The following is a 23,141-nucleotide window of genomic DNA, read 5'->3' on the forward strand; positions in this document are numbered from 1 at the left end:
GTGTGGATTGGATAGCAAATCAAGCTTCATAGTAGATGTTGAAGTTCTCCACTGCACTAAATCTCCCGATCTGGTTGTTTGAAGCTAAAGCTTGATTACGTTCCTGGGGTTTTGATGAGTCTATGAAAGTGCATTCTATTCTATCATTGGAATAAAATGCTAAAATGTGAATAAAAATAATAGAAATTAAACAGACAAGTCAAGGCCCAGGAGTCGTGAAATTTCAGTAAGGATTTGGAGAATTTACTAGGGGTGAGCAAAAAAACCGATAAACCGATTTAACCGAGAAAACCGACAAAAAATTAACCGAAAAAACCGAACCGAGAAAAAAAACCGATTAAACCGATTAGAATTTTTAGAAAAACTTCCGGTTCGGTTCGGGTTTCGGTTTTGTATTGTTGAAACCGGTAAACCCAAACCGAACCGAACCGGTTCTAATAAAAACAATACTATAAATAGAAAAAAATCTTTGCCTAATGCTCAGTAACCTAACCCTAGCAGTGCGGCCGCCCCTTCTCTTTCTCTCAAACACCAGAGACACGCTCAGCTGAAATCCTAACCCTAGCACCCGCAATCGCCGCCTCTCCCTAGACTCTCAAACCCCAGAGACACGCTAAGCATCAGCTGAAATCCTAACACTAGCACCCGCGGCCGCTCCCCCCTCTCCTTAGAGTCTTAGACTCTCAAACACAGACAACCAGAGAAATGTCAAGCATCAGCTGAAATTTGAAAGTTGAAACCAATCAAGCCTCTCAAGTCTCAACAATAGATCAACGTGTTCCAGAACAGCAGAACCTATCTAGTTGACCTTTCCTTTTCATCTATACAAGATCACAGACACACGGTACTTCTCTGAATCTTTATAACATTTCACATATGCATCCTGTCAACATTCTCTCATTGTCATCTTTTTCAGCCCCTTCTACAACAAGATCATAATTTATTAATGACCTTGCTGAATTTCTTCTGGCAATTTTTTTATTTTTATGGTTGCAGATAAGATGTTGGGTCTAAAACGGACTATACTATTGTAGATTCAAGAAGAAAGTTTGATTTTATAGCAATAAGTTTTAATGATGTTTTTTCCTTTTTAATTAATTAATTAGTCTATCCTCCATTATATTTATTGTATTTGCTTTTCAATGCAGAGGTCAGAGACACAGTTGTTGTTTTGAATGCTCAAAAATCCATATCTAAGGTAACCATTTGTAGTTTTTTATTGGGTTTTTATTTTACTGTATTGCTTGCGTAAATGTTTGTGATTGCTTTAATTGGGTTTTTATTCTTGAGCAATGAAAGGAATGTTTGTAGAATTGAAAACCCATGTTTGTGCTTATTTTCGTTGATAATTGAAAACCCATGTTTAAGCACTAAAAGGAATGTATATATCTTGATCTAGTGCTTGCGGCATTGCAAATTAATAAGTCAGAATTGTAAATTAATTATTTTCTGTTTCTTCAAATTAGTCAAATTTGACAACAACAATATAAGGAAGTGCAGAATATGTAAAACTGTTTTCCAAACCAAGTAGGCAGAATTGAAAACCCATGTTTGTGCTTTATTTTCGTTGATAATTAAGGAAATGAGAGATTCCTTATATGTATTTTGATCTTCAATGTACTTGTTGGTGGAAAATCATATTGATTTTATTCTTTATATGAAAAATTATTTCTGTTTCTATTTAGATTTTTGTTTCCCTGTTCAACTTTCTATTTTCATTCTATTGCTTGGAATTTCTCTTGAAAATTGCCCAAATCTGATGTGGAATACTTTTTATTTTTATATCTTTTTAATTTAATTTATCAAGTTATAATTTTATATTTTTAATTTCAGGTTTCGATGGTGACAATTGGACTATTAGAGTGTTTTATGATAATATTATTTGTTATTTTTGTTAAGCTCTTTGAAGGCAATGCTTTGTAATTTGTATTTTAACTTGTTGGTATGTGTTATTTAAACTTATTTGCAGCAGGAGTCCTGCCCACTCAAACAAAACAAATGAAAAATTATTAGGAAGGCAACAAATGAATATTCAGTTGCAAAAAACAACCCAAAAAAAGAATTGATTTGGTTAAGAATCTTATAAGAAAAGTAGACAATATTATTATTAATTACAAGCCCATCAAAAATTTAATTGAAAGCCCATTAAAAAGCCCATTACAAACAGCCCAAAATATATTATAGGTTTTTTCGGTTTTTTAACATTAAAAACCGAACCAAACCGAACCGAAACCTGTCGGTTTGACTCGGTTTCGGTTCGGTTTCGGTTGATTTTTTTGAAAAAAATATAATTCGGTTTGGTTGGTTTTTTTTGACAAAAACCGAACCGAACCGAAAATGATCACCCCTAGAATTTACCAAAGGTGTGCAAGGATTCCCGACGCTCTACTGTTTGTAGAATTCCAGTTGTGCTTTCTCCATGAGTCACTCTGCTTTATTTATTTTAATTTGCATTTAAAATTAAATTTTATTCTCTATTAAATCATTTACTGAAGTTCAAAGCTTTAAAGTGTATGCCATGTACAATTATATAACAATTAATTTTCATTGTCTCGACATTTTTCCTTGTTTCTAATTCTTCACCTGCATTTCCCACGCAATATTTTATAATGATTAGGGGAATCACTAGGGATATATTATTAGTTATTATCTAAACTCACTTAAAAAGCTATTAGCCTGATATTTGCCTCATCAACTAGGCAGAGAGTAAACACATACACCCTTTTAATATCAAAAGTTAAATTAGTAGTCTTTGAGGTTACTTAAATTAAATATTGGTACGTAGCTTTTATTTATTTATTCATTTATTTCTAAATATTGACCTTAAAAAAATTGAATTTGTAATTGTATCAAATAAAATATTGATTTGATGAAATTTGATAAATTCAATAAAACCAATCTAGTTCATATTTGACTAGATTAATAAAAAATAACAAATAATATTATTTTAATAAAGATAATTAATTTAAATTAACTTAATAAATAACTTATAAGTTAAATATTTGATACTATATTAAAAAATTATCTTAAACCAAATAAATTAAGCAGACCTAAAAATATTATAATGTTACTTTCTAATAATTTAGTAAGGATTTGGAGAATATATATTCAGTAACAAACTTTATTAGAATATTAAGTTATTTCAACAACACGAGTCCATTAGACTTATGTTGTCAAACAGACATAAGTCTTGAATTTTACTTTTCTTTGTTTTTAAAAAAAATTGGAAAGGCAAATTTCTAATGGACTAAGATAAAATTCACTAATTTATACAAAAGTAACAAAAAAAAAATGAAAAGCAAAGAGGAAAGCATATCAAGCTAACAAAATCAACCCCACCCATTCTCAAGTATTCAGATTTTAAAAAAACACAATATTTTTTTTGGTTACTTTTGTACGCTTTACTCTGTTGCTAATATCCACCTCAGCATGTAGCATCACTCTGTTATAAACACCATGGGTATATTGGTAAAATAGAAAAATATTCACTATAATTTGTCTCCCAAAAATTTCGTGGTTAAGTAAAATCACTCTGCTCTAATATACCTAAAGTTGGGCTAAAATCACCACAAAAATCTTTATATTTTTTAACTGACAAAAAGTCACTGAAAAACTCGGAAAATGATGGAAAATTATTGGTTGATAATTTTTGGCAGAAAAAAAAAAAACACTATCATCTTTGTGTTAATGAAAAAAAAAGGAAGATTAATTTAAGTTGGCATTTGATGTGATAAAATTGTATTCAATTTAATTCATTATAAATAATTGAAACTGTGAACACCAAATATGATACTGAAATCAAAAAAGTAGCCTGGCGTGTTTTTCAAAATTCTGTTCCCTAAGTTTTTGCATTTTGCATTTTAATTTTGATTTTTAATTTTGATTCAAAATTTTATTTTATTAATTTTTTAATTTATAAATTTGAGATAAAAAAAATCATTAAAAACTCGGATAAAAATGGAAAATTATTGGCCGACAATTTTGGCAACAAAAAAACACGATCATCTTTGTATTAATTGGAAACTAGTGTGCAGATTGGCTAGCAAATCATACTTTATAGGTCGAGGGCTAAGAATATAAATCTGTAGAAGGGTGTTGGAAAAAATAATAATTTCCATTGGTGTGGAAAAGTTCAGGTATGCTATCATGGAATAAGATAATGTTTGATGGTGATAATAATTATTTTTTAAATTATTTTTTTATTTAAAAATATAATAATAATAATTTTTTTATTTTTTAAAATTTATTTTGAATATAAAATGTCAAAAAAAATCTAAAAATATTAAAATTTTTAATATAAAATAAAAAAATATCAAGTTTTTTAAAAAACATGGTTCAACTGTGAAATTATTATTATTTTTGTCTGGGTGTTGGTTGTTCTGATAACCATTACCATGACATGGCTCAAATGAGTGAGACTAATTAAAAGTCTGTAAAACTATATCAAGTGACTGTATGCAATTAATATTTTTGAATTGTTTTTACGTGGCAATATAAAAAAAAATTTAAATTATTTTAATATATTTTTAAATAAAAAATAATTTTTTTTAAAAAAAACTTCACTCAATGCAGAAATATGCTATTCTTTCTCATTTTCATGTGTTTACATTTTCTTGGCAGCTTCTTCGAAGTGTGAATATGGGGCGGGTCCACACGTTAACTTTCTATATCTTATAATGTAATATGTTTGGGTTGCTTCCTGGCAACTTCCTTCCTATCAAACAATACGTTAATTAATTATTATTATTGAGGCGACCTTACTAATAAATAGTATTATTGATCTGTGATTTCTCTTCCTTTTCTTTTGGCTGATCACTGCTCAAGCAAACCAGCTAGCACTTGAAGAACATCTTGAATCCAGGTAAATTATTTGTCATTCATCTTGTCTGAATCTTTAAAGTAATCCATGATAAATAGATAGATCTTTTTCTCAGATTTTATAATCCATGCCCTGTGGTGTTCATACTGATTAAATTAACCCTAAACGTTGAATTCATTGTTTTCGTCTTTTCAAGATTCTTTGCTGTTTTTGACTCCTTATTTTAGATTCACCCTTTTCTTTTCCAATTAATGGGACTGCCATTTATTTTTATTCAATATTTTTTCAACTTTTTTTTTCTTACAATGATTCAATGAATTAACTTGATCGGTGATTACCTTTCGTTAAACAAAATAAGAATAATTAAAAAAGAACAAATAGGAGTTGAAAGAGGTTTGTTTAACAGTAAACAATGAATCTTGCATTTGTTTTGCTCCCCAAATTATGAATAAATAGGAGTTGAAAGAGGTTTTTGTTCACCCCGTCAAAACAATCAGCTCTTCTACCTTCAACAGTTATCCTGCATCTTTCTATCTATCATAAAAAGAATTTGAGTATGATAATTTATCTTAAAAGACAAAGGATTAAATCATTAACAACAACATTTATATTTCATATTTTTCATCCGAATTTCTTTAACAAACAAGTAGTCATATATATATATATATATATATATATATTCTTTTCTGATCTGTGCTTTCTGTTCTTTTTAGACCTCAGTTTTTTTTTGTCTTTTTCTGATCTTTTCTGGTCAGATGGAAGGGTTCCAACCATCTTTTATGGAGGTTGACAACATGACATGGGATCAGCTGGGTATTCAATCACTAGAAGATATTTCTGAGCTTCTCTCGTACGTCATTCTTAAGCATATTTTATCAGAAGATGATTGCTTGCAATTTAGTTATTCTTCGGTTTATCCTATTATTGACAAAAAAAAATATAATGTCGTCACTGTCCATGGAAGCAGGCCGCCACCGGAGGTTCCAGTCAACCAAAGCTCCATATCATGCAATGATCAAGGTGGACAGAACAATGTGATCAACGATAGTATTCAACAAACAACTCCGTTTCCAACTTCATTTCCTGAAACCATGGTGAGTACTCCAATTTGCTACAATGTCCATTGAATTAGCAAGTGTTTGTATTATACAAAAAGTTTTATGTTTAGTGTATCGATCTCGAGCATCTTCAAATTGTGTACTGTTAAACAAACAGACAACAATTGGGAGATTTAGACATTTTTTATGATATTTTTTTATCATTAAGTTTTATATAAAATTGGCCTCAAACTCCATCAAGGCATCATAATTCCTTTATTCATCAACCTCAGCCGGGACATGGCTATATGACACCGAACGCACCACTTCACAACATGGTGGCTTCAATCAACCGAAATTATCTAATTATGGACTTTAGAATAGTTCTTGATTTCTTGACGGTAGAAATAACAGGACTATTATTAAAATAAAAATAATAAATAAATATGCTCAGACTCTTACCATGTACCAATAGAGAAAACAAGGTAGATGTCTCTCTGGTTTTTTTTTTATAAAGCATTTTTGTTTTTAATTTTATTTGATAATTTATTTCAATAAACTTGTTATGGAGCTCTTGTGGTCTAAGAAGAAAAAACAATTCAATGTAGAGTTGATGTTTGACTTAACAAGATTTTGTTCAATTTAATTGATTAAAAATAAGTGAAATTTTGACCGTCAAATTTTATATTAAAATTTTGAAGATAAATATTAAAGACTGAATTTGATATTAAAACTAAAAATAAGTAGAAAGTTTTTACAAACGTAAATGTTATGAAAAGAAATTGCTATCCAACTGGTGTGCAGATTGGATAGCAAATCAAGCTATGTTGAAGTTTTCTACTGCAGTGAAGCTCCCTCTGGTTGCTTGAAGCTAATGCCTGATTGTTGCGTTCGTGGGGTTTTGATAAGTATATACAAGTTTATTTTATTATTAGTTTATTTTTGTGTTTTAAAAATATTTTTTTTAAAATTAATTTTTTATTTTAAATTTATTCCAACTCTTTTGTTTTATGACTTTTATCATTCTCAAAAGTCCAAACAACAACGGTACTGTCAAGATTGTTATGCTTATGCCCGCAATCTAAACATAATTTGTTTTTGTACTCAGAGTTATGTTTATTAATAAATCTGATTATTTAAAAAAAATATTAAATTAATATTTTTTAATATATTAATATTAAAAATAAAAAAATATTTTGATTACTAAGAATAAATAGGAAGCTTACGAATAATTAAGAAACGTATTCTAAAGTTTAGTTTACTGGTTGACTCACATATTAACTGAATAACCTGAGTAAAAAACAAAACCACATCATATTATGATGGTATTTATTAAAATAAAAAACTAAAATAACAATTTTTTTTAATATTATCTTTTTAAATATTTTTATTTTAAAAAGGTTTCACATAGTTGTAGATAAAAAAAAAAAAGATGTTTTAATTTAGCAACGATAGAGCATCCGCAAGAAAGATATTATACGGTTATTAATTTTCATTAAAAGAAAAGCTAGGAGATGTGGGAGAATCACTATATATCCACACCTATTTCATTGTAAATTACAATAGTACGTAATTCAAGGTGTTTTGCCTTTTTTGTTTTGTTTTTTAAATTTGTTTTTGTTTATTTTATAATAGGCTGGTTATAATTCAGCTTTAATTTATTTATTTTTATTCTATTTTTTTTTATAAGATTAACGTGATTTACAAGTTTGTTAAAATAATTCAAATTATACTAATTTTCAGGTTTAGTGGGATATTCTTTTGTTTATTAATTAAAAAGAAAACTAAAAGGTGTAAGAGAATCATTATTCACCCACTCATTTCATTATGGATTACAATAGTAAACCATAGTGTTTTGTCTTTTCTATTTTTTTTCCTTTTCTTCCCTTTTTTTTATCATTTAAATTATTTTTTTGTCTATTTCATATTTGGGCCGAATTAGCATATATATATATATATATATATATATTTGTTATGATATTATTAAATAAAGATAATTTTAAAAAAAATTATAATCCTAGTTAAGTCCATAACCTGGTTCATAGGTTTGATGTGCTAGCCCAAATTACCCGATTTACAAGTTTGATAGGTCCATTGATCTAATATGTTTATTTGTTTTTCAATTTTGTCTTTTAATATTGGATTGATATGAAAATAGACTAAATGATTTATTTTTGTTTGCTTTCTATAGGGTTATTAAAATCTTAAATAAATATTTATTTTAGGGATGATACTCAATTTTATAAGTATCTATTTTTATCATATATTTAAATAAAAAAACTTATAGAATCCATGACCCAGGTCGCGAGGGACCAGGATCGATCAAATCTGTCATTGTTTTAATATTTTTTTTAAAAAAAAAAAGTTGTTGTCTAGAAGTTTTTTTAAAAAGCTAAGCCATGTTTTTTCTAGTTTTCTAAGTTGTATTTGGATATTGACTGATTTAAACTAAGTTAATTCCCATATAATTTAATTAAAATTTAAATTACATAAAAAGTTAAATTAGAAGATTTTAATATTAACTCCCCTGACCAGGTTAATAATATCGCCAACAAACTTTCTTCACTCTTACCATTTATTTTTATATTTAAAAAAAATTAATCCCACCACGGAAAAAACACTGGCCAAAAAAACTAGGACATATTATTGAGTGTAGGTTTTGTTTATTAAAAGTAAGGATGGAGTCTTTGACTGCACGTAATGGCATCGACTGAAAACCTTTAATCACATGCTATTAATCACATATTTAATCTGTTATTGTTAGAGCACATGCTTTTCAAAACTTTGATTTTTTTTATTTTTAAATTATTATTGTTTTATTAAAAATAAATTTTAAAAAATAATAAAAATTATTATATTAATTTTTTTAAATAAAAATATTTTAAAAAGAAAAGTATATTATTGTTTCTCATATTCATGTGTTTACATTTTCTAGGCATCTTCTTCTAAGCTTCATAATTGGGTAGGTAAAGTAGTGTTTTTAACTCCTTATTTTTTATTAACCCTTTTCTTTTCCAATTAATGGGACTGCCATTCATTTTTATTCAGTATTTTTCAGTTTTTTTTTTCCTTACAATGATTCAATGAATTAACTTGATCGGTAATTACCTTTCAATAAACAAAATAAGAATAATTAAAATATCAAATGTGTTCAAGGGATTCCGACTATCTATCAGCTGTTTGTAGAATTTAAGCACTTTTTTCATTAGTCACTTTTATTAAATCATTTAATATTTGCTTTTATTCTTTTAATTTGCTTCAATGTGGAATCGACACTCCAGAGAATGTGTAAACTAAAAAACGGCAACGGTACTGCCAGGATTGTTATGCCCGCAATCAAAATATAATTTGTTTTTTTAAATCTGTTTATTTTGAAAAAAAAATATTAAATTAATATTTTTTGATATATTAGTATTAAAAATAATACCAAGGTAACGTGTGTACCCAGTAATCCACTCAGATGTGCTTTCTGTTCTTTTTTCACCTCAGTATGTACTAATCATCTTGTACTTTTGGTCAGATGGAAGGGTTCCAACCATCTATGGATGACTTGACAGAGTTCGATCTTGAATCACTATTTCTCTTGTACGTCATTCTTAAACATATTTTATCAGAAGATGATTGCTTGCAATTTAGTTACTTCCTATATATTATTCCATGGAAGCAGGCCGGCAGACAACCAAGGCTCCATATTATGCAATGATCAAGGTGGACAGAACAATGTGATCAACGATAGTATTCAACAAACAACTCAGTTTCCAACTTCATTTCCTGAAACCATGGTCAGTACTCATGCTTACTCCAATTTGCTACAATGTCCATTGAATTAGGCATCATTATTCCTTTATTCATCAACCTCAGACGGGACATCGCTATATGACACCGAACGCAACCACATCACAACATGGTGAATTCAATCAATCTGGACCTTCTTCTCCTGCTCTCTGGTATCCAATTTTTCATGTTTAGTATTTTCTGAAAAAAAAAAAAGTTTTTCAATCATTATTTAACTTCTTCTTCTTCCTCTTGTTGTTGTACTTATCAGTGAATTCATTATGTTTGAATATAGGGATCAGCCTAATCCTAATTTATGTGATCCTCAACGTGCCAATCCTTTGAGGTAAGCTAAAATGATATCAAATACTTAGTGGATTAATAGCAAAGAATTATGCATATGTATAAAGAAATTACTAACAAGTGTTGCTAATTCAGGGACCACCAATTGACTAATTATCAGTTACCAATGAGGAATCAAGTGCCTGCGATGCTACCTGGACCTCAACCTCCAATGAATCAAAGGTATTAACCTCGAATATACACTTTTTTAATCATGAAAACAATGAACTTGACCAAAATTGACGAGGATCTTTCAAGTCTTTTTGAGCTCTCTATCTCTCTTTTTTGTGAGAATAACAGTTCTAAGTTTAACTATTTGAATATTATTCAGGCTTCAGTACTCCAATACTCATCAACCTCGGCCGGGACATGGCTATATGACACCGAACGCAACCACTTCTCAACATGGTGGCTTCAATCAACCTGGACCTTCTTTTCCTGCTCCCCGGTATCCAATTTTTCATTTTTAGTATTTTCCGTAACATCATAGCTTGAACATAAACCAAACAAGATAATCATAAGTATGTAATGCTTCATATTGCTCACGAATGGTTTTTGATTCAGGATTCAATTTCCTTCTAATCAAGGACAAGTCGATCAAGCTGCTGTAATTCCTGACATAGACAATATGCAACAAGAGAACTTCCTGCTTCGAAACTCTGGCAACTCTACGAGGTACTGATTGACTTCTAGCTGTTGTGTTCTAACACAGTATTAAAACCTTTTTGATAATTAGATACACCATTGATTTTGACTGTTTAAGAGAGACTACCAAATTTTGAATGGTTTTATAAGAACACCATTGATTTTTGGTTTTATAATATGATCACTTCATTTTTATACAGGTCACAGATGGATAACGTCCAAGTCCAAGAATTGCAAAATCAAACTGCTAGGTCAAATGCCTCAAATCCTGGCCTTGACACTTCCTTGCAAAGTCAAATTAGGGGTTTAAATACTCAACAAGTAAGAATTCTAACTGAATTATCGTCGTTTTTTTCCAATAAACTGACTGTCAATTTTAATAGCAAAATAAGGGTAATAGCACTGAAGTAGTTTCTCATCCATCCAGATGTGATTTTTATTCTATATTTTGACCCTTTTTTTTTCTATAGGTTGAATCAAATGATCGGTTTTGGAATTATGTTGAAAAGAGGGATGAAATGGTTGGATCATTAATCAAAAAAGTACTGAAGTGTAAGTTTTGTCCACATACATTTGCCATTAAAACTGCCATTACAAGGATCAAATGGCATTTATCAGGAGAGAGAGGGCATAATGTTGCCATTTGTCATGGGGTGACTAAAGAAGTTCAAGAAGCAGCCTTTCTAGCTCTGTGTGGTGCCAACAAAAGACAAAAAATCACAGCAAGTGCAGTCAATGTTAATGACTGTGGAATTTCAACTTGTCCACAAGAACAAAACAATGAGATTGAAAATTTGGGAGGAGGAATTGGAAGGGTACAAGGAGAAGTTCAGGTTGTAGAACCGGGAGTAGGGGAAGAGAGGATTTCTTCACAAGCAATAGCTGGAAACGACGAAGTAAGCATGACGGGAATGAGAGCACAAGAAGATAGAGTTTCCGAAGGGGCACTCGTGAGCAGATTGAGGACAGAACCAGTGGATCGATCGTTGGAACAAAGCAATGCAGTACTTGGCAATTTGGCAGGGGGTGCTGGAAGGATACAAGTGGGAGTTCAGGGGGTGCTGGAACAAGGTGCCGGGGAAGAGAGAATTAATCGGGTTAGAGTGAGGACAGAACCAGTGGAGGAGGATGTGGAGAATAGTCGAAGATCAGTGCAGGTTGGTGCTGGAGCTAGATCTTCTGAAAGTTTGAAATACAACAAGACTAGAGGACTTCTATTACCTCTTAGCTCTACAAAGCCAGTGGGTCAAGCATTCGAAGAGAATACGAAGGTGATATGGTCTTTGTTAATGGATGGGGATGTCTCAACCATTGGCATTTATGGGATGGGGGGAGTTGGTAAATCCACAATACTGCAACATATCCATAATGAGCTTTTACAAAAACCAGATATTTGTTATCATGTTTGGTGGGTGACTGTGTCTCAAGATTTCAGCATTAATAGGTTGCAGAATATTATTGCCAAACGTCTTGATCTAGACCTTTCAAGCGAAGATGATGATCTGCTTGGAGCTGCCAAATTATCAGAAGAACTAAGGAAGAAACAAAAATGGATTCTCATTTTAGATGATTTGTGGAACAATTTTAAGCTACACGAAGTGGGAATTCCTGAGAAATTGGAAGGATGCAAGGTGATTTTGACAACTCGATCAGAAATGGTTTGTCATGGAATTGCTTGCGATCACAAAATCAAAGTGAAGCCACTTTCTGAGGGAGAAGCTTGGACTTTGTTCAAGGAGAATCTTGGATGTGGCATAGCACTTTCATCACAAGTGGAAGGAATTGCGAAAGATATTGCAAGGGAATGTGCTGGTTTGCCATTGGGAATTATTACAGTGGCAGGAAGCTTGAGGGGAGTGAATGACCTACATGAGTGGAGACATACATTGAAGAAATTGAGAGAATCGGAATTTAGGGACAAGGAAGTATTCAAGTTATTGAGGTTTAGTTATGATCGGTTAGGTGATTTAGCACTACAACAATGTCTCTTGTACTGTGCATTATTTCCTGAAGATCGTGTGATTGAAAGGGAGGAGTTGATAGGCTATTTGATTGATGAGGGGATAATTAAAGTAAAGAGGAGCAGGGGAGATGCATTTGACGAGGGCCACACGATGCTTAATAGACTTGAAAATGTCTGCCTATTGGAAGGTGATAAATTCATGTATGGTGGTGGTAGATTTGTCAAGATGCATGACTTGATTAGGGACATGGCCATCCATATACTGCTAGAGAGCCCTCAATACATGGTTAAAGCAGGTGCGCAATTAAAAGAGTTGCCAGATGTAGAGGAGTGGACGGAGAATCTCACAAGAGTCTCACTAATGCAAAACAAGATCAAAGAAATTCCTTCCAGCTATTCACCAAGGTGTCCCTATCTATCAACTCTATTTCTATGTGATAATGACAGGTTGAGATTTGTTGCGGATTCATTTTTCAAGCAATTGCATGGGCTCAAGGTCCTCGATCTGTCTTGCACAGTTATTGAAAATTTGCCAGACTCTGTCTCTGATTTGGTGAGCCTCACAGCATTATTGCTCAATCATTGTGAGAAATTAAGACGTGTTCCATCATTAGAGAAGCTCCAGGCATTGAAGAGGTTGAGTTTCTCTCATACTGCACTTGAAAAGATACCGCAAGGAATGGAATGCCTAACCAACCTGAGGTATCTTATAATGAATGGATGTGGTGAAAAGAAGTTTCCTAGTGGGATATTACCAAAACTCTCTCACCTGCAAGTCTTTGTACTAGAAGAGTTTACGACGCATGATGATGCTCCAATAACAGTTAAAGGAAAGGAAGTAGGATCCTTGAGAAATTTGGAAACTTTGGAATGCCATTTCGAAGGTTTTTCTGACTTCGTGGAGTATCTCAGATCTCGGGATGGGATCCTATCATTAAGCACATACAAAATTTTAGTAGGAGAGGTGCGTAGATATTTAACGCAATTGATGGAACATTTTCCAAGTAAAACAGTTGGGTTGGGTAATTTGAGTATCAACAGAGATTTTCAAGTCAAGTTCTTAAATGGCATTCAAGGATTGATTTGTGAATGCATCGATGCAAGAAGTTTATGTGATGTTTTGTCATTAGAGAATGCAACTGAACTGGAGCGCATCAGCATTCGGCGATGCCATAACATGGAGAGCTTGGTTTCATCTTCTTGGTTCTGCTCTGCTCCACCACGAATGCCATCGTGTAACGGTACGTTTTCTGGTCTTAAAGTGTTTTTTTGTGTTAACTGTAAAAGTATGAAGAAGCTGTTCCCGCTTGTGTTGCTGCCAAACCTCGTAAACCTAGAAAGGATTGAAGTGAGTTTCTGTTACAAAATGGAGGAGATAATAGGAACAACAGATGAAGAAAGCAGCACCTCCAATTCCATCACGGAAGTCATTCTCCCAAAGTTAATAACTCTGGAATTGTTTGAATTACCAGAACTGAAAAGCATTTGCAGTGCAAAACTGATTTGTAATTCTCTTAAAGATATTAAAGTAATATCTTGTGAGCAGCTGAAGAGGATGCCAATTTGTCTTCCGTTGCTTGAAAATGGCCAGCCATCTCCTCCCCCATCTCTTAAAAATATCTATTTAAGTCCAAAAAGATGGTGGGAGTCAGTGGTGGAGTGGGAGCAACCTAATTTAAAGGATGTCCTTCGTCCCTTTGTAAAGTAATATAATATAGTGTGCTTACAATGACATAAATAACATTTTTCATTTTTTTTTTATTTCATTAAAGACTACTGAATTGTCATATTTTTTTTTTAATTCGATAGATAAACAATTATAATTTTTAAATTTGATTAATATTTTATTTTCATCGTATTGAGTTTCCCCAACATGAAAATCCAAAAAAATAAAAAAATACTATATTGATTTATCATTAAAGTAACCTAATAAAATAATAAATATATTCACTATTATAAATCATCACTGAAAGTATTCTTCTACACACATTTTTAAAATGTCTAAGAGAGAGTATGAATATGGCAGTTTTGGTTTCTAAACCTGAAACTGCCATATTCATAAACACATTTTTTAAATACTAAATTTAATACTAAAACTAGAAAGTAGCATATACGTGATTTTTAAAAATTCTGATCCCTATAATTATTATTTTTTTTATTTTTAATTATAATCTAAAATTTTATTGTATTTACCTTTTGGTCACGAATTTAAGATGAAAGCACACAAAAAAGGAACTGCTAAAGCAGTCGTGAAATTTCACTAATGAGGATTTAAAAAACGGAACTGCTAAAGCCTAAATTTTAGGCAATTTGTTTTTGACACAACGGGAATCATGGAGACGTGATAAAATATAATTTTAAAATTTAAAATATTTTTAAATAATTAAGATTAAATAATTTTTTAATTTAAACAATTCAACTTCAATAAAATATCAAAATATCATGAAATTAAAATATTTTAACACTAATATTTTAAATATAAAGATAGATCAATGTTATCAAGACTAATGAGATCTAAAACATCTATTTTTTTGCTTAAATTCCTACAAAGTATAAACTTGAAAAAAAATAACATGAATATAAACCATATATATTAATGATAAATCTAATTTTAAAAAATTAATATCATAGTCAATGAAAATAGTAATGAAAAAGAGTTTTTTATACTTTAATGGTTTAATTAATTAATTGAACTAGATTCAATTTGATTCAATGGCTTTTTAAGACCGGAATAGAACATGTGGAATGAAACCGGAACATTTCGAACGAAATTTAGCTAAAAAATCTGGAAGAGACCGAGATTTGAAATAAGATAAAAGTTATTTTGTTTTATTTTATTTTTTGAATTGATATGAAACCATTACAAATAAAACGAAACGAAATTAACAATTTTTATTTTAATATACTTATAAATAAAAAAATATTTTAAAAATAACAATAATTACATTTCCTGCTTCGCTGTCAAAATCACTCTAAAAGTAGTAATGTTTTTTTTTTCCTTGGAAATAGCCTGGATGTACTTTAAGTATTTTAATCACAACTTTCCACCCACATGTCAGATTGTTGTGATTCTTGATGTGTTATCTTGTTTGTGACTGCTTGTGTTTTTTAAAAATTTTGATTTTTTTAAAATAAATTTTTTTATATTTTTAAATTTTTTTAATGTAGTGATGGTAAAAATAATTTTTTAAAAATATAAATATTATTTTTATATATTTTTAGATGGCTGCCAAAGAAGTCCTAAAATTTAGGTTTTTGATGAAAACATGTGGGACACGGGACCATGGGACGTGATGAAAAAGCGGGTTTAAAAGTGGAGCTGCCCATAAAGAAGACGTGTGGGAATTCCACCAGAAAAAAAACAAACAAGAAAAACTAAGAACGAATAAGAAGCTCACGAATAGTTAAGAGACGTATTCACATCCATTTCATTGTAAATTATAATAATAATCCAATGTGTTTTGTTTTTTTTCTTTTATTTTTTTAAAATTTGTTTTTGTTTATTTCACATTGGATGATTTAAAATTTAACTTTATAATTTATTTATTTTTATTTTTATTTTTTTTATAAAGTTAACATGTTTTATACTAGTTTACTAGTTTAATGAAGTATTTTTTTGCTTATTAAATTTTTTAAAAAAGCTAAACGGTGTGGGAGAACAGCTATTCATCCACACCCATTTTATTATAGATTACAATAATAATTTATAGTGTTTTGCTTCTTCTTCTCTTTTTTTTCTTTTCCTTTCCTTGTTTTGGTTATCAATTTTTTTTAATTTTTTTTCTATTTCATATTTGGGTTGGTTTAGAATTTAGTTTCATAATTGGTTTTATTTTTCTTTGTATGATGTTATCGCGGTCTAAAAATATATATATTATTATTGGACTGGTGTTTAATTTTATAATTATCTATTTTTATTATCATATTGTTAAATAATAAATTTTTTTAAAAAAAAATATAATCCTATTGGAGTGTATAACCTTGTTTATGAGTTTGATGTGTTAGCTCAAGTTATCTAATTCACAGATTTAACAAGTTTACCCACTGATCGAATATGTTTTTTTAATTTTTTTAATTGATTTTTTTTCGATTTTGACCTTGATTGATTTAAAAATAGACTACATGATTTATTTATTTATTTTATTTTTAATACTAATACATTAAAATTAAAAAAAAACATTAAAAAAATCTATTTATCTTTTTTGAAAAAACAACTAAAAACAAAAGCAATCACCAGCTCTTAATTAATCACATATTTATTATTATTTTTTTATTAAAAAAAATTTAAAAAAATAAAAAACATTTTAAAAAGAAAAGGATGTAATTGTTTCCAATATTCACGTGTTTACATTTTCTAGGCATCTTCTTCCAAGCTTCATAATTGGGGTGGTCCACATGTTTAACTTAATATTTACACCTTTTTGATAATTAGATACACCATTGAATTTTGGTTTTATAATATGATTACGTCATGTTTATCATGATAAGTCAAAACAATTATATTGATTTAATACATATAAAAGTCATAAATATTCCATCTTAAATTAAGCAAACTTGATAGATATAACTTAAGATATGAGGCAAAGAGTTAGCAGGGAATTAATAGCGGTGATAGAAGACCTGATATTTGCCTCATCAACTAGGCAGAGAGTAACGACATACGTTCTTTTAATATCAAAAGCTAAATTAATAGTATTTGAGGTTACTTAAATTAAATATTGGTACGTAGCTTTTATTTATTTATTTCTAAATATTGACCTTAAGAATGATAAATGGGTGCACTGGTTATGTTAATCTGTAATATAAAAGATTTATAAGTATTGTTTGTTATGTCATTTCGATTTTCTTTTTAAAACCAAATTTTAAAATAGACACATAAAATTTATTGGTTTAGATAAAAAGTTTAATTATTTGATAATCTTAAATTTTTAATACTAGGAAGCTCGCAACATATATGTCACAAGCAATTATTTGGTTGAATAATATATATATATATATATATATATATATATATATATATATATATATATATATATATTAGCTGTTAAACCTGTCTAGTTTGATGATTTATTTTAAAAAACTCAAAATTTTAACCTTAATTTAGATTGGATTTGTAATTGAATCATCTAATCAAACCAAACTACTTCATATCTAGCAATGTTAATAGAAATAAATGAAATAATATTATTTTAATAAAAATAATTAATCTGAATTATTTTAATAAGTAATTAACTCGTAAGTTATTAAATATCTAATACTATATTAAAATAGTATCTTAAACCAAATAAATTAAGCAGACTTAAAAATGTTATAATGTTATTTCCTAATAATTTAGTAAGGATAGAATATATATTCAAAAACAAACTTTATTAGAAGATTAAGTTATTTCAACAATCGGAGTCAATTGAGGATGAGGTCTGATGCACACACTGACTTTAATATTTTCATTTAAGGAAGTGCAGCGTTGTGTCCCGAGGAAGCCCAGTACCAGGCAAATAAATATTTTTTTTTAAATTAAATTTTAATTTTTTTTAAAATTATTTTTTAGATATTTTTATATTGTTTTAATATGTTAATATAGAAATAAATTTTAAAATATAAAAAATTATTATTTTAATATATTTTGAAATAAAAAATACTTAAAAAAATAATTGTTATTACAATACCAAATTATTTATAACGGGTCCCTGTATAAAACTATATTATAAACAAGAGTTTCCTCGTATTAATTAAAGCATTCTGCATTTGACACAACTTTAAAACTATATTTGGATATGTTTTTTTTTAAAATCTGAATATTTGAGAATGTGATTGTTGCATTGGTATGCTTTCGTCTTTGCTATCAATCTCACACTTACTAGCATAGTCACAGCTGGTTTGTCCTTACAGTTGCAGTGATTTTTTTTTAAATTTTTATTTTTTTTTATTTTTTTTGAATTATTTGAATATGTTGATATTAAAAAAAAATTAAAATATTATTTTAATATATTTTTAAATAAAAAATATTATCAGAAACAACTTCACACATGCAGAAATATGCTGTTCTTTCTCATATTCGTGTGTTTACATGTTCACGGCAGCTCCTTCAAAGTTTGAGCATTGGGGTGGGTCCACACGTTAACTCTCTATATCTTATAATATAATGTTTGGTAGGTAAGCGGGGGGTTGCTTCCTGGCAATTTCCTTCCTGTCAAACAATACGTCAATTAATTATTATTTAGCTGACCTAATATTCTCTTCCACGTCACATCTCATCTCACAATAGAATTCCCTATTTTCCTTTCCACAGCCCATGATCAGTACGAACTAGTTTATGTTAACTGCAACTTTATTATTTTTCTAAGCCATTTATTCTTCTCTGATCTGTGATTTCTCTTCCTTTTCTTTTGGCTGATCACTGCTCAAGCAAACCAGCTAGCACTTGAAGAACTTCTTGAATCCAGGTAAATTAGTTGTACTTCATCTTGTTGGTGTTTTTGTAAAATAAATAATTTTATCAACAGTTTCCAAAAATAAATAATTTGATCTTTCTCAGTTGTAAAATCCATGCCTTATGCAGTTCATACTAAATTGACCCCAAGTTAACCTTGAATTTATTGTTTTTTCTTATTAGTTTCTTCGCTGTTTGTAACTTATTATTTTAGTTTCAACCTTCCTTTTCCAATTAATGTACTTCCATTAATTTTTATTCAATATTTTGACCCTTTTCATCTGTAGGACAAAATGGGTAGATCAGATGATCTGTTTTGGAAGGAAGTTGAAGATATGAATGATGGAAGCATGAAGTGTAAGTTTTGTGGGCATTTATTTGCCAATGGTACTTCCATTTCGAGGATCAAATGGCATTTATCAGGAGAGAGAGAGGGCATGGTGTTGGCATTTGTGGTCTAGCTATGAATGGTGGCAACAAAAGACATAAAAGCATAGCAAGTTCAAGCAATGTTAATGATTATGCCATTTCCACCTGTCCACAAGAACAAGACAGTGCAGTACTTGTTAATTTAGCAGGGGATGCTGGAAGGATGCAAGCGGGAGTTCAAGGCATGGAACAAGGTGTTGGGCCTGAGAGAATTCATTCGCGTTTAGAAGAGGCAAATGGCATGGGAAACACTGGTGAAGGATCGTTTCAGCATGTTGACAAAAGTTTCTCTCCTTGGGGACTCAGAGTTGATGCTCATGAGAATAGAGGAGAAGCAACACAAAGAACAGATTTAGTGGATCAATTTGCTGATGGTACTTGGGTTCAGATACACTCTGCCCTTTCAAAGGCGCAGAAGCTGAATGAAATCTCTACGTATTTAATGCAGGAAGATGAGGATGTGGAGCGTCTGCATGATGCATTTGAAACTGTACCGAGAACAGAGCAAGTGCAGCATCTGGAGAGAGGTAGCTCTTGTGAGAGGCCTCTAGGAGATTCATCCCAACCAACAGATCCATTGTGTCTTGATCATGGAAGATATTATGATCAACTATTTCCTCCGTCAATAAACAATGATGTCATTATGAATGATGTGCAGAACATGGTTAGAGTGAGGACAGAACCATTGGAGGAGGAGGATGTGGAGAATAGTGGAAGTTCAGTACTGCAGGCTGGCGCGGGAGCTAGATCTTCTGAAAGTCTGAAATACAACAAGACTAGAGGAGTTCCATTACCTACTAGCTCTACAAAGCCAGTGGGTCAAGCATTTGAAGAGAATATGAAGGTGATATGGTCTTTGTTAATGGATGATAAAGTCCCAATCATTGGCATTTATGGGATGGGGGGAGTTGGTAAAACGACAATACTGCAACATATTCATAATGAGCTTCAACAAAAACCAGATATTTGTAATCATGTTTTGTGGGTGACTGTGTCTCAAGATTTCAGCATTAATAGATTGCAGAATCTTATTGCTAAACGTCTTTATTTAGATCTTTCAAGTGAAGATGATGATCTGCATGGAGCTGCCAAATTGTCAGAAGAACTAAGGAAGAAACAAAAATGGATTCTCATTTTAGATGATTTGTGGAACAATTTTGAGCTACACAAAGTGGGAATTCCTGTCGCGTTGAAAGGATGCAAGCTGATTTTGACAACTCGATCAGAAACAATTTGTCATCGGATTGCTTGCCAACACAAAATCAAAGTGAAGCCACTTTCTGAGGGTGAAGCTTGGAATTTGTTCATGGAGAAACTTGGACGTGACATAGCACTTTCACCAGAAGTAGAAGGAATTGCGAGAGATATTGCAAGGGAATGTGCTGGTTTGCCATTGGGAATTATTACAGTGGCAGGAAGCTTGATGGGAGTGGATGATCTACATGAGTGGAGAAATACATTGAAGAAATTGAGAGAATCAGAATTTAGGGACACGGAAGTATTCAAGTTATTGAGGTTTAGTTACGATCAATTAGGTGATTTAGCACTACAGCAATGTCTCTTGTACTGTGCATTATTTCCCGAAGATAGTGAGATTGAAAGGGAGGAGTTGATAGGTTATTTGATCGATGAGGGAATTATTAAAGGAATGAGGAGCAGGAAAGATGCATTTGACGAGGGCCAGACGATGCTTAATAGACTTGAAAATGTTTGCCTAATGGAAAGTGCTAAAATGGAGTATGATGGTAGTAGAAGTGTCAAGATGCATGACTTGATTAGGGACATGGCCATCCATATACTGCAAGAGAACCTTCAATACATGGTTAAAGCAGGTGCACAATTAAAAGAGTTGCCAGATGCAGAGGAGTGGACGGAGAATCTGACGATAGTTTCACTAATGCAAAACGAGATCGAAGAAATTCCTTCCAGCCATTCACCAATGTGTCCAAATTTGTTATCTCTATTTCTACGTGATAATGAAGGGTTGCGATCTATTGCGGATTCATTTTTCAAGCAATTGCATGGGCTCAAGGTCCTCGATCTGTCTTGCACAGGTATTAAAAATTTGCCAGAGTCTGTTTCTGATTTGATGAGTCTCACTGCATTATTGCTCAATGGTTGTTGGAAGTTAAGATACGTTCCATCATTAAAGAAGCTGAAGGCATTGAAGAGGTTGGATCTCTCTTGGACCATGCTTGAAAAGATGCCGCAAGGAATGGAATGTCTATCCAACCTGAGGTATCTTAGAATGAATGGATGTGGTGAAAAGGAGTTTCCTAGTGGGATATTACCAAAACTCTCTCACCTGCAAGTCTTTGTACTAGAAGAGGTTTTCGAGGAATGTTATGCTCCGATAACAATTAAAGGAAAGGAAGTAGTATCCTTGAGAAATTTGGAAACTTTGGAATGCCATTTCGAAGATCTCTCAGACTTCATGGAGTTTCTCAGATGTCGGGATGGGATCCAATCATTAAGCACATACAGAATTTCAGTGGGAATTCTGAAATTCTTATATGGTGTTGAAAAGTTTCCAAGTAAAACAGTTGCGTTGGGTAATTTGAATATCAACAAAGATAGAGATTTTCAGGTCAAGTTCTTAAATGGCATTCGAGGACTGGTTTGTCAATTCATCGATGCAAGATGTTTATGTGATGTTTTGTCATTAGAGAATGCAACTGAACTGGAGGACATCAGCATTTCAAATTGCAATAGCATGGGGAGCTTGGTTTCATCTTCTTGGTTTTGCTCTGCTCCACCACCATTGCCACCATATAATGGTATGTTTTCTGGTCTTAAAAAGTTTTATTGTGGTGGATGTAACAATATGAAGATGCTGTTCCCACTTGTGTTGCTGCCAAACCTCGTAAACCTGGAAAGGATTGAAGTGATGCTTTGTGAGAAAATGGAGGAGATAATAGGAACGACAGATGAAGAAAGTAGCAATTCCAATCCCATCACGAAATTAATACTCCCAAAGTTAAGAACTCTAGAATTGTATCATTTACCAGAGCTTAAAAATATTTGCAAAGCAAAACTGATTTGCAATTCTCTTGAAGAAATTATAGTAATAAAATGTGACAAGCTGAAGAGGATGCCAATTTGTCTGCCGTTGCTTGAAAATGGCCAGCCATCCCCTCTCCCTTCTCTTAAATACATCCGAGCATATCCAGAAGAATGGTGGGAGTCAGTAATGGAGTGGGAGCATCCTGATGCAAAGGATGTCCTTGACCCCTTTGTAAAGTTTTGGTAGGAGGAGACTACTCTTCCCTTAATATAATATAATATAGAATAAAGCATCATCTTTCTCAATCTCTGTTTCTACAATTGATTCTCTTAACTTCTTTATGTTAATTAACATCTGATTTATTGGACTCGTTAAGCGTTTATTAATAGGAAATATTTCTTTTTTATATAGTGTGCTTACAATTACATAAATAACATTTTTTTATTTTTTGATTTATTTCATTATCTTTTAAGATTATTGAATTGTCATATATTTTTTTAAAACTTGATAGATAAATAATTATAATTTGAAGTTTGATTAATATTATATTTTCATCCTATTGAGTTTCTCCAAGATGAAAATCCAAAAAAGAAAAAAATAACTATATTGATTTATCATTGAAGTAACGTAATAAAATAATATATCTATTCACTAGTATAAGCCATCTAAAATCATTAACTAGCAATAAATTATTTTTT

General features: G+C 31.0%; 2 protein-coding genes and 1 long non-coding RNA gene across 4 annotated transcripts; all 3 read left to right on the plus strand.

The window, feature by feature from the left end:
* The first annotated feature begins 306 nt into the window (after positions 1–306).
* LOC118040997 (uncharacterized) lies at positions 307–1,971 on the plus strand. The gene is made up of 3 exons (XR_004686233.2): positions 307–844; positions 997–1,198; positions 1,834–1,971. It is a non-coding gene; the product is annotated as an uncharacterized lncRNA (long non-coding RNA).
* Positions 1,972–4,705: 2,734 nt separating this feature from the next.
* LOC118040994 (probable disease resistance protein At4g27220) lies at positions 4,706–14,385 on the plus strand. 2 transcript variants are annotated; one of them, XM_073406922.1, is made up of 12 exons: positions 4,706–4,861; positions 5,575–5,669; positions 5,787–5,913; positions 9,377–9,441; positions 9,524–9,638; positions 9,718–9,803; positions 9,926–9,976; positions 10,069–10,155; positions 10,304–10,420; positions 10,537–10,647; positions 10,818–10,938; positions 11,088–14,385. In XM_073406922.1, the coding sequence occupies exons 2-12, from the start codon at positions 5,575–5,577 to the stop codon at positions 14,286–14,288; spliced, it is 4,176 nt and encodes a 1,391-aa protein (XP_073263023.1). In that variant the 5' UTR covers positions 4,706–4,861; the 3' UTR covers positions 14,289–14,385. The 2 variants fall into 2 exon arrangements, with proteins under 2 accessions (XP_073263023.1, XP_073263024.1); XM_073406923.1 differs by lacking the exon at positions 5,575–5,669 and having other exon boundaries at positions 4,736–4,861.
* Positions 14,386–19,377: 4,992 nt separating this feature from the next.
* Positions 19,378–22,849, plus strand: LOC118040995 (probable disease resistance protein At4g27220). The gene has a single exon (XM_035048090.2). The coding sequence runs from the start codon at positions 19,420–19,422 to the stop codon at positions 22,687–22,689; it is 3,270 nt and encodes a 1,089-aa protein (XP_034903981.1). The 5' UTR covers positions 19,378–19,419; the 3' UTR covers positions 22,690–22,849.
* The last annotated feature ends 292 nt before the right edge of the window (positions 22,850–23,141 follow it).

Source organism: Populus alba, chromosome 19 (assembly GCF_005239225.2).
Source record: "Populus alba chromosome 19, ASM523922v2, whole genome shotgun sequence".
Taxonomy (NCBI): Eukaryota; Viridiplantae; Streptophyta; class Magnoliopsida; order Malpighiales; family Salicaceae; genus Populus; species Populus alba.

Bases quoted from the DNA above. Each gene is read 5' to 3' on its own strand.
- LOC118040994 (XM_073406922.1), top strand. From the start codon at position 5,575: ATGGAAGGGTTCCAACCATCTTTTATGGAGGTTGACAACATGACATGG. The intron at 9,442-9,523 runs GTACGTCATTCT...CCATGGAAGCAG, and splicing joins CTTGAATCACTATTTCTCTT to GCCGGCAGACAACCAAGGCT. The intron at 10,421-10,536 runs GTATCCAATTTT...TTTTTGATTCAG, and splicing joins CCTTCTTTTCCTGCTCCCCG to GATTCAATTTCCTTCTAATC.
- LOC118040995 (XM_035048090.2), top strand. From the start codon at position 19,420: ATGGCATTTATCAGGAGAGAGAGAGGGCATGGTGTTGGCATTTGTGGT.